Raw genomic sequence first — 11,472 nt, 5'->3', positions numbered from 1 at the left:
ACCAACCGTTTTGTTTAAGTGTTTTAAGAGTTCTCAGTCTAATACAGCGGTTCTGAAAATGATTTTGTGGCCCAACAACAAGCCAGGGCTTCTGACTTTTTAATAATATTTCCAAAAATTTAGCGTTTCCATGTATTGCGTGGCTTTCTCCGAGATAGTTTTTATTTCTCCATGATGCTCTGCAGTTTATATTATTTTGGATGAATTATTACTTTGTGAATGTGACATTAATAAACATCCAAAAACGCGTTGCTCTTCAAATTAACCCCAAGATATTTTATGATGCTTCTATGACCAAAAGTCACATTTTCAACACTAAAAATAAAATTTTTGGCTCATTCACCAAAATGCTCGTCATCCCTGCTATATGACAAAGTTGGACGACCAACCATAAAACAATTCTTAGCAAAATTACCTTTTAGAAAAATGTATTAACAAGTGGTACTCTATCTCAGATAGGCCTACAAGCATTCCTCCCGGGTGTTATTACTTCATGCAAAAATACGTCACAACATTCACACGTGCTATTCTTTGTTGGATTTGAAATTTGATATATTCTTACTTGGATGCATACTGTAGTGGTTTTATTTGAATTATGCAATGAGCATCATTGAATTATGTAAGTAAATGATGATAGGTTGAAATTCGTAGCTTATTAATCCAAGTTGAATATTTCCCTGTACCTACTGGTGGACAGTGGAGATCTGGGGCTCGGGTATGGCATCCATGGGCGCAGCTTGGATAGGGCGCAAAAAAGGCGGAAAACTTAATTGTAAAAATTTTGAATAAAATACGTATATAAAGTATTTCAATGCAAAAACAGTCGCTAAAATCAAGGGGTACATTTTTATACTTTGCAATGTGCGCCATTTTACCTAATAATACAGTGAAATTTGTGCGAAATATCAAATATCATGGGAAATCTAGGAATTACGAACGTAATAGACTTCTAGCGGAAAATACAATCTTTATCCGATGAAAATTTCAAAGTAATTGGTCTAGTTGTTAAAGAAAATAGCGATTTTCCTCAAATTTGTCAAACTTAACAATCAAATCTATCCAATTAAAGAGTCCAGCTGCACACTAACACAAATGTATTTCTGTAACGTTTCGTCCGACCAGAGTCAGTCGTTTGTTGTAAACTGCTTGTCTGAGGAAGAGTCCGACCAGAGTCAGACTTCCTCAGACAAGCAGTTTGTTGTAAACTGCTTGTCTGAGGAAGTCTGACTCTGGTCGAACGAAACGTTACAGTAATACATTTGTGTTAGTGTGCAGCTGGACTCTTTAATTGGATAGAATAGTCATGTTTATTCCAGCTGCAGTATCTTTGCAGTATACGCATACGGATCAACTAGCATAAAGGCATAGAGAAAAGATAGGAAGTTAGTCTCGCGCAACTCAACTCAAATTTAACAATCAAAACTGATAACTACGAAAATTAGGCAAGGTTAGCAACCATGATCGAAAAGAGTGTTTTACGGCTTATTAAAATTTAATTGTTCTTAATCTATAACTTTTTATTTGTTGTTATAAAAGTTGATGATAAAGACAGTCGATGCACGGAGGACACCTTCCAAATTATTTTTGTTTCGCCACAAGAGGGCAATATAGTCATTTTGTATCCTAGCAACGCTAAGCGGAGGTGTTGTTGAGAATCTGAGGCTGTTTTTTTATTTATTTTTTACCTTGATTGCATTTCGTAATTTGCCAGAAAACAATGAAATGACTGGGAAGTTGGTTTAGCTTTAAGAATAAAAATCGTCAGTTTGCCAGTGCCATGGCAAAGTTTCTTCGTTTACTAGGAAAGGAGAAAGAACTGGTGAAAGACAAATATAAAAGCCATGAAGATGCCGAAGCAAATAGAATATTCGAATATAATAATGCTGTCGTAATTCAAAGCTGGTATCGAGGATTACGTGTGAGACATTATTTGCGACACTTGCAAAAATGTTCAATCGTTATTCAAAGAAATTGGCGTGGCTTCATGGGCCGCCGTTTCTATCGAATCTTGGTCCGCAATTCAGTCATGGTTATGAGAATGAATTTCTATAACTGCATGGCCACAAGAATTCAGAAAATTTGGCGTGGTTTTTATGTTCGAGAACATGTTCATAACTTCTATGCTAGGAAACGATATCTAGAGGCCCTGGCTATAAAGAATCAAATTGTTCGCAATGAATTGGATGAATATCATGAACAACTAGAAACCGATCGCAAGAAGCGCAAACATGAAGAGTTAGAAAAAAAACTACATTATCAAGCTCGCAAGCATCATTATTTATTGAGCACTCATCAAAAACCTGGTATATACAACTCTCCTTTCTGGCCCTATCCTCATGAAATGGAATTCAGATTAAGGGCGGCACAGCCACTTGACCACAAGCAGAAAACGAAACAAGCTCAATATAAAACAAGTGTTTCTTTAGACATGATTGATCCTACAGATACTACTCTCAAGCCACATCCTCCAACAAAAACTTTACCGCCAATTAGGAAAGAAAAGATTCAAGGACCCTTTAAGGATCCAGTAATTGTGTATAGGCAAAGATATAGGCCTCTAAATCCTTCGTTACGTGTTTCAACTGATTTTACATCATTACATGAAGGAAGGGAACTCATGAAAGAGGAAGAATGGAGAGACAGAGTTATCGATGTTCCTTTTCTACCATTCAGCACTAAAGAAAAACCTTATGAACCTCTTTTACATACTTCTTCCAAATTTGGTCATCTCCCATATGGCGTTAAATACTTTCGGGAAACAAACTATAATAGGAATGTCTCTACAAAAAGAATGCAAACTGTAGTTTCCCCAATTCCTGTCTTTGACAAGTTTGAACAAACATATTCTAAAGGTGCTGTAGTTCTGCAATAATGTTTCTTAACATCATCATTGTACTGTAATATTCATCTATACAGAAGTGCTAATTTTACTGATCAAAAGGGATTTCTGGATTTGGGTGCTTCGATCACTATAGCTAAATTGGATACATTAAATAATGATTACTTAAGCTATGGTTATCAGTTTTTTTTTAATCTTAGTGTACAATTCACTCACTTACACCTTTTCTGCGATTTCGTAAGAAATTACCAATTTGAAGTGATGTAGAATGTTCATTCTAATCGTATATAAAAATATATCTTTGACACTTCCCAAACAGAATATATGGATGCTTGTAAAAGAGTGATTTTTTTCAATAAGCATTTGCTTGAAAATTTTTGTTGTTCCTTGTAACAGCACTGTTATATTTTATTAGAACCGTGATCAGTTATGTACATTTTTGACATATCCATGTAGAATGAAATAACTGTGAAATAATGACTTCCAAAGAAAACAAGTTTCTAGTTGTTTGGCATCTACTACTAACATGCAGCAATCTCACTTTTATCACTAACCATTGATTTATGTAATACATTTAAATTATTACCCACATTTATCCATGTAGAACTAGTATTGTACTATGATAATTTGGCTAAGTATATAATTTGGCTTGTATATACCACCCATGCTTTCTGTAATGCCACATTTCTGTATGTCTGATATAATTTTTCGATGAATGTTTTTTGAATATTTTTAGGTAATATTTCCCACATTACAATAAGTAGAAATGAGTAAACCTGAAAAAAGCGGAAGCTTACACCACTTGGTCGAGGCTACTTACTTAGCTCACAAAAAAGATATTAGGGATTATGCTTCTGGTCACTTAAATCCGGATAAATTAGTAAAACTGCCCGTTAAGGATGACTTTGCTTCACATGTGCCATGGAAAAGCTCTCGAATGGTTGATGAGAAAAATGAAAATCCTTTTGCTAGAATTGCAGAGACTCGAAAAAACGCAGATCATATGTTAGTTAATAAAGTGGAATGGATGAAAAATGCACTGTTGGATTTCAGTGTAGGTACAGTGGGAACATTGCCTGAAACAAAAGGCACAAAAAAGAAAAAGATTAAGCGCAAAAAATCAAGACAATTTCCACTACGGGGCACAAAGGCTGAAAACAAGCTCGAGTCATTGGTTTTGTCAGAAATTGCCAAGCTAATGTCGGAGCCAGATGGACCATTTGCGCTAGAACAATCAACTCCAAAGCCAGATCAGAGCACTGCCAAAGAAGAGCCAAAAACACCCGGCAGAATTCCAAGAAAGAAGTATGTCGTGCCATATGGATCCAAGTATTCGAGCACTTTGACAGAAGAGATTAAATTGCCTGAATTAATGTTGCCTGCAGTTGACGAAGCTGTGAGAGTACCTCCTTCATTAAAAGATCCACACCCTTCCATCAAACAGCAAATACATGAAATAACCGATAAAAAATTTGTCACAACACATTTTGCAGGAATTACCAGAAAAGATCGGTTTAATAAAATTCTGGATTTTGACAGAAATGTTTTACATCGATATGAGACAATGGAAAAGAATGTAAGAGATGGACACAGAGCAGCGGACCATTTGGAACAAAAACTCATTAGAAAACTACTGGAGTTAAACGACCCAAGTAAACAAGTTAATTCACTTAATTTTGAACGATTGCAAGCTTATGGTGAAGTATGGCATGATTTATGCTTGGATTCATCAATTTTTGGTCCCATTTTATCAGAAACTAAGGATGAATATGACAGATATCTATCAGACCTTCTTGATGAAATGAAAGCAACAAATCATACCGAACTTTTGTCCTGCTTAAATGCTGCCGACGGAATGACAGGAACCAATGAAGAAGATGTTGAAACACTGCAAAATACTGTGGAAGATTTAGAAGAACAAGGTAGGCAAGGTCTTTTAAAAAATGCTGAATTACACAAAGAAATTGAGAGAGAACGTGCACTTATTGAAGAAAGAAAAAGACAACAGGAATTAGAGGAAGAAGAGAACAGGAGAAGATTATTACCCAGTAAAACTTCAAGTAAAAAAACTGTCACTATGCAAAGTACAAGACAAGCATCAGCAAAGAGAGAGAAAAACACCGAAAAAAGGTTACAAGATCTCCGTGCAGATATTTGGGAAAGGTTAGACAGTATATCTGAAAAACAACATGAACTGAAGTCAGAGTTTGTGCCAAAAACTTTGCATAGAAATCTACAACATGCCGTACAAGATACAGAAAATGAAATGCAAAAACTGATGCAACAAAACGAATATTTAACAAAAAACATGAGAATACAACAAGAGTCACTAGAAGCTGATTTAGCAAAATTCGACTCCCTTGGCAAAGAAAACATTAACGAGGTTTTATTAGAATTAGGTGTTTCATAATTTAAGTTTTGTGTTTATTTTAGTTTCCATTTAAAAACCGGTAATAATGATTGAGTCATTTAGTTGAAATAAAATTAAGGTATAAGATAATGGGACTGTTCAAATTTTAATCAAAATTCGTAACTCAGAGATATCATTGAAACTTTGTCATTAAATTACCGCCTGCTTTTTCAGTTTTTTTTTTTAGAAGATAAAATAAAAATAGCACCCTGCAGCATAGTAAATTGCTTTTTTTTCGACTTTCATAAACTCAAACAAAAACATAAATTATATGCACTGCCAAACGAGAATGGAATTTTTCACCTTTTTATATAATTCTTTCTATGCCAATGTACAACCGATTAGTTGAACTTGAATAACTATACACGTCTATTCTATCAGAATGTTTGAAAATAACATACAACTGGACTATCGATGTGTGTCATACAGTGTATTTATTTATCTCAGTTCAATTCATTGCATAAGGAGTAGAAAAAATAATGTTGATCGATAAACCAGTATTTTACACATCATTTCATTTGAATATAAAACAATGTCCTGTGAGAATTGTGGCTTCAAAAGACAACACATTAAAAGTACCTGATTCAAATTAGTATGCCATTTCAAACAGTTATAAATAATATACATCTCCTATCACCGCTACTTATATAGTTTCTAAATTTTGTAATTTTACCAATAACAATATAGAAATTGTTAATACATCATGCTCATTACTTTTCCATATGACATCATAAAGAAACTACTACTACATTTCGCAGGGGTTTACATAAGTTTTAGTCAAGGCCACCTCCATAACTTCAAATTTTTATGCCACGCTTCAGCACAAAAGTGATCACCATGTCACTCTGTTTTTTGCTTCTCCTCATCACCTTTTTTCATTCTCAACCATTTGATAGCAGCAATGAATGAGCCTAGCAATGGCAGACTGATGGGTAGGAATAAAGGAATATAAATTGCAAATTTTTGATCTTCTGGAAAATACAGCAGCTCAAGCAATGTTGGATCAAAAAATGCTGTTTCTGATGCTTTGAAGGCAATATTGGATATATTTAACGCCCTTTGATCATCTGATTCATCTAGTGAAGCTTTTGCTTTCTTTATTGCATCAACAGCAGTGTAAATATGACCTGCTATTTCATCATTGATAACAATGTTGTGAATTTTCCCTAGGAGTTCTGAGAGTGTATGAATAGCATGTACCGACGTAGCAATATTTTCAAAAGTTCTTTTTCGCACCAAATAACTCAATTCCAAATCACTTATGCCAGCAATTCCCCTGTCTGCAACAGTTATTTCAAAGTCATCATTGGGCGTTTTAGTCATCTCAAGACCAAGTAAAGATCTTAGTTGTGCCACGAACACTTGCATGATTTCAACACTGTCTAGTTCAACAACATGAGGAAAGATAGTATCGTTGCTTTTTGGTGCATTTTTGATCATGATGGAGCCCCATCTCGGAACAAGAAATGTGTTGGTAGTTGAATAACTCTCGTCAGCATGTTGAATATAAAGAGGATTGTAGTTATCTGAAGGAGAGCATGAGGTTTATTAAAAATAAATCAAAGAAATAAAATGGGGTTTTAAAGATCGCAATCACCCCTATGCTGTCACATTAGAAAGAATTTCTATGAATTTGAATCACTGCTAAGTGTCATTTATCTCGTCTTTAATAATAACATCAACAAACCAATCTATATTCTTAATTGTTTTTATTTGAAAAAATATCAACTCGGTATAAGACGATTGAAAATTTTCACAATTGTAATCTCACTGCATTTGTAACAATACAACAAATCATGAATCAAAATTTTTTTTTTGTAGATGCTACGTTTATATTTTTAGATAGGACTAAAAATTAAAATGCCAAGTAGATAGATTTCCTAAGTATGTAGCAGGTCTATGACATCCAACTTCAGTCTGACCAAAAAAATCTTATTCAAAAACTTTATTTAATTAATAATTATACAATACATAATTCTCTCTTTTCAATATTTTTTCAGCAGTTCATGCATAATCTAGTTATAATTTGGCAAAAAATCATAGTGTAGGTTTAGTATCATCAGTTTAATAAGAATCATGCCACTGTAAATCAACCCCAAATTATTTATCTCGACTTACCTTCTGACATGTAAACAACAAAATTCAAAGTTGGGTTTGGAGATATTTGAGCACCAAGCCTTGATTCGATTGGATTCACAACATGAGATAGCTGTTCATGCGTTAGATAAAATTGCTTGATATTATCAAGAGTTTTGGACTTTGGCTTCACAGACAATCCAGAATAGTAGAGAATCTAAATTGTAAAATTTAGGCATACGGTGCAAGTATTTGGACTATTTGAAGTATGGGTTGCCGTCAGAACATATTGCTTTGATCAACGGAGTTCACTAAATGGAGATCTAGTTTAGGGGTTCTCAACCAGGGGTAAAAATTTCAAGCAAAAAAGTACCTAAATTTCCTAATTACTTCTATGAAAATGCAGATTTATTTAACACTTTCGTCTGTGTCTGATTGTACCTAAAAGTTTTAGTAATAACGAATAAATGTCTAATTTCACACTTTATGTACTGCAGATTAAAATTTAGATTCTAGAGTTACTGAAAAAATTATCAAGAAAATTATTCAACAAAGTTATGTTACTTGAGAACCAATGTGAAATTCTGCAAAGTTTCCCAACTTCTTAATCATAGGTTTAAGATACATGTCAACTGCTTCTTCCATATTCCAAGTTGCTTGCAGTTTATCTGGTTCTGGACATAACAATGAAAAAACAATGTCATATCCTTTGTCTGGTTGTACAGTCTTCCTCATGTGAAACTCTCTGTCCTGAAGGCGAAATAGAGAACAAATAAAACAAAATTCTAAATACACCAAATTTTCCCCAATGCCCTTCAAATAAATTCATCAAGATGCCTAATTAAACGATATTATTAACCCGGCCATGTCGCGAGCTTAAGTTCATTGTCCTTTTTTATTAATTTTTCAATAAAAAGTTCAAGAAAGTGGTTGGTAGGGAGGTAGGTGTCTATTGTTGGATTGGATTGATCAATCTTACAATACTCCTTAATTTTTACAAAACTAGTTAGGATATTGAAGATAATGGATGCTGTCATCATTGCAAAGTCTGAAAGTGGTACCGGTAAACCACCCTCTTTTTGACACCCTCAAAAACCTGAAAACTCAAGAAACCAGAGCTCATCAGAAACTTTTCAATAGAGCTGAATCTATTCATATCCATTTTCAGCAAGACTTATCAACCTATTTCTGTATTTATCCTTATTCCTGTATCCATTGAAATAGGATGAGGAAGATAGGTATCTGCGATTATTGTAAATACTGAAATAAAGACAGTACTGCAGTACGCTACATATTAATGTTCTAAAGATCAAATTCTCACCTTTGAAAATTGAATGTTTGCACCAAATGCTTTTCCCACTGCATCATTGAGAGCTTCAGCATTTACAATGTTTTCATTAATTATTTTCATCAATCCTTTTGAAATTTCCAGGCTTTTATATTCAATGAGAAGTATTCGGTTCCCTTGAAATGTTACCTTGGCATTTTCAGCATCACTTGAAATTTCGAATACCAGGGTTATGTCGTTTTTATATATTGAACTAATTTCAATTGCATTATTTTGGTGTTTAATATTTTGAATATCTTTTTGTGTGAGCACAACTGTGTCAAATTCATAACTAATTTGAACAAATTCGAGACCAAACGACCCTTCAAAGTTATTCTTGATGTCTTCGTTTAGCTGCTCGGAAATAGATGCGATTGTTACAATAATTTTGGTGGAGATTTTTGAGTTTGTTACCAGATCGCTTATTTCCGAGTAAGGAATATCTGCCCGATAGACTTCTGTTGTCTTCCACCAAATAGGAATTCCAAAACAGAGAAAGACAAATCCCATGCATAAAGCTGCCTGCATTTGAGACCGCCTGTCATTTAGACTCTCCATATTAATGTCAGAATGTAGTGTCGTTCTGGTGCGGGAGAATCTCGAACGTTCAGACGGTCGCGCGTTCCCGATATACGACAGAACTACTACAATTATCAATTCGTTTTTGAAGGAATCCCCACGCGGGATATCATTTTTCGAATCTCGATACGACGATCTGTTTTTATTTTTACATTATCAATATTATTGTAGAAAAAGAAAGTTGACAAAAAAATTACATAAACTTTCAGCGACAGAATAATAGCTCGGAATTCCCGAGTATATTTTATACTCATGGACATGGTGTTTATATTCGATTTTAGACGTGTGTGATGTAACAGCATATATGACAGTGGTTCTTAAAGCATGGGTCACGACCCAAACATGGGTCGCGGAAGGTTTAAAAATGGGTCGCGAGTCGCGACAAGGTCGTTAATGCAAGGGCAATCAAAGAGGAGACGGACGAATTTTCAGATTTCCCAATGTTTCAATTCCAATAATGGAATATAAAATTTCATTCACGGAAAGAACTGTCTTGAGCTCATTGTTACATCACAATTCTGATATGCCAGTCACGTGTATTATTTTTATGGTATCGGTAACCATGCAACGTTGTGTTGACCGCGTGGAATGTCGTCTTAGTGGATTAAAATAACCAAAAATGGGTGTCGTTTTGGTATTGTAAATTGTAATAGACGACGCAATGAAAAAGCTCGCTTCTCGACATTAGATTATTCAATATCTAGAAAAAATGTGACTTCATCTCGAGGCACCATTTACCGCGAACGAAGCGGTGTGTGCACATTTGATGAGTAAAAAGTTGTATATTGCGAGAGATACCGAAGGCCAGCTAGGATGTCGTGTTTGCGACGGACAGCGGACGCCTCTGTTGCTACTATAGGGCAACAAAGATTCGACCCTATCAGCGTGTCCACACTCCCGTGTTATTGAACACACGTTAACAGAGTGTAACTCCGATCTTGACTCTTTCAGAGGTCAATAAGCACACAATGTATTGAATGCCAAATGTTATATTGTAAAGTTGCACAATCGAATTGATCCAAATAACGAATTACACTTGAAACCTTGAAGCAAGTATATGTGATGAAACCAAATTTCTAACTAACAAAGAACGGCAAAGACAAGCTACACTGAGTGAGAGAAATATATCATAAAGGAAATGAATTGGGACAACGACCTTGTTTCAGGCAAATAACATGCACTACTAACAATAAGTGGTGAAAATATTGAAATACACAGTAACTATCCTTATGTACTTGCTACACTACAATTCGCGACAAGGCACTTGTGCGAGCGAGGATATTTGGCACTGACGGTTATCAAAACTAAGCTCGCAATCGCCTCGATACCCGTGACAACTTGCGTGTTGCGTTATGTAAAATAGAGCTGTGTATTGAAGATATAATGAAAAGGAAATTTCAGTTTCATCAATCTCACTGAGTCAATGGACTGTTTCTAATAAATAGTTGTCTGTATTTGAGTCAAACTGTACTAACATTAAAAACACATTTTGCGTTATTTAGGATTGGGTCGCGAGTATTCATAAAACTCAGATTTGGGTCGCGCTCGAAAAAGTTTAAGAACCACTGATATATGATGATAATGCTGACTCTCTTCAGATTCAGATTATTTATTTTTGTCGTGCATCTGTCGCGGACAATAGCGTCTGCGTTTATATTGTGTGTATATAAATTTTCATGTTTCGTGTTTTTAGTTCTTTGGTGATGTTTTGTTTGACTGTTATATTGGAATTGCCGTACTGATTCATTCACAACCACAGTAGCAACATCTCCCGAAACTGTGACAATGGCGAGGATGGTGACACGTCAGGATTACATCTTTCCAAAAAAAAACTGACACATGAAACATTGTAAACACTAACAATACTAAATCAAGGCAAAAAAAAGACACACAATTTTTTCAAGTCATCGTGTCAGCATAGATTTTACATAAGAATGTACATGCAATAATACCGTTATGCATTGTCTCTGGTGTCAGCGACACCATAACTTATGGTCCATAAGTGCCGAGTTCAGCAGCAGATGACGTCAAATAATTTAGCTGGATTCAAATAAGTAAAGAGGAAATTTGAGAAACGTAAATCGAATCGAGAGAGTAAGTCGATAGAAAAATGATTAAATGGGAAAGAAATATCCATCGTGTCAAAATTTCTGAAAAAATATATAGAATCAATCGCTAAACCCCATGCCACTATGCCATATTCAATATGGGATTGGAACAAAAGGTAGTATTACATACGTA

General features: G+C 34.8%; 3 protein-coding genes across 3 annotated transcripts; 2 read left to right on the top strand and 1 right to left on the bottom strand.

The window, feature by feature from the left end:
* Positions 1-1,632: 1,632 nt before the first annotated feature.
* On the top strand, positions 1,633-3,575 carry LOC120329638 (spermatogenesis-associated protein 17-like). Its single transcript, XM_039396355.2, has one exon. It carries the CDS (start codon positions 1,778-1,780, stop codon positions 2,870-2,872), a length of 1,095 nt encoding a protein of 364 aa, XP_039252289.2. The 5' UTR covers positions 1,633-1,777; the 3' UTR covers positions 2,873-3,575.
* A 5-nt stretch (positions 3,576-3,580) lies between these two features.
* Positions 3,581-5,519, top strand: LOC120329636 (uncharacterized protein C6orf118-like). Its single transcript, XM_039396352.2, has one exon. It carries the CDS (start codon positions 3,606-3,608, stop codon positions 5,247-5,249), a length of 1,644 nt encoding a protein of 547 aa, XP_039252286.2. The 5' UTR covers positions 3,581-3,605; the 3' UTR covers positions 5,250-5,519.
* Positions 5,520-5,658: 139 nt separating this feature from the next.
* Positions 5,659-9,334, bottom strand: LOC120329637 (GPI-anchor transamidase component PIGS-like). The gene is made up of 4 exons (XM_039396353.2): positions 8,647-9,334; positions 7,890-8,075; positions 7,368-7,542; positions 5,659-6,775 (listed from the first exon to the last, which is right to left on the bottom strand). The coding sequence occupies exons 1-4, from the start codon at positions 9,208-9,210 to the stop codon at positions 6,090-6,092; spliced, it is 1,611 nt and encodes a 536-aa protein (XP_039252287.2). The 5' UTR covers positions 9,211-9,334; the 3' UTR covers positions 5,659-6,089.
* Positions 9,335-11,472: the final 2,138 nt, after the last annotated feature.

The sequence above is a fragment of the Styela clava genome, chromosome 12 (genome assembly GCF_964204865.1).
Source record: "Styela clava chromosome 12, kaStyClav1.hap1.2, whole genome shotgun sequence".
Taxonomy (NCBI): domain Eukaryota; kingdom Metazoa; phylum Chordata; class Ascidiacea; order Stolidobranchia; family Styelidae; genus Styela; species Styela clava.
This window is presented reverse-complemented; position numbering and strand designations above follow the sequence as displayed.

What these genes read in the sequence shown, in the direction of transcription:
- LOC120329638 (XM_039396355.2), top strand. Translation starts at nt 1,778, where the DNA reads ATGGCAAAGTTTCTTCGTTTACTAGGAAAGGAGAAAGAACTGGTGAAA.
- LOC120329636 (XM_039396352.2), top strand. Translation starts at nt 3,606, where the DNA reads ATGAGTAAACCTGAAAAAAGCGGAAGCTTACACCACTTGGTCGAGGCT.
- LOC120329637 (XM_039396353.2), bottom strand. Translation starts at nt 9,210, where the DNA reads ATGGAGAGTCTAAATGACAGGCGGTCTCAAATGCAGGCAGCTTTATGC. An exon ending in AATTTCACATTGGTTCTCAA is followed by an intron (nt 7,543 to 7,889) that starts GTAACATAACTT and finishes TTTACAATTTAG; the next exon opens with ATTCTCTACTATTCTGGATT. An exon ending in TGTTGTTTACATGTCAGAAG is followed by an intron (nt 6,776 to 7,367) that starts GTAAGTCGAGAT and finishes GCTCTCCTTCAG; the next exon opens with ATAACTACAATCCTCTTTAT.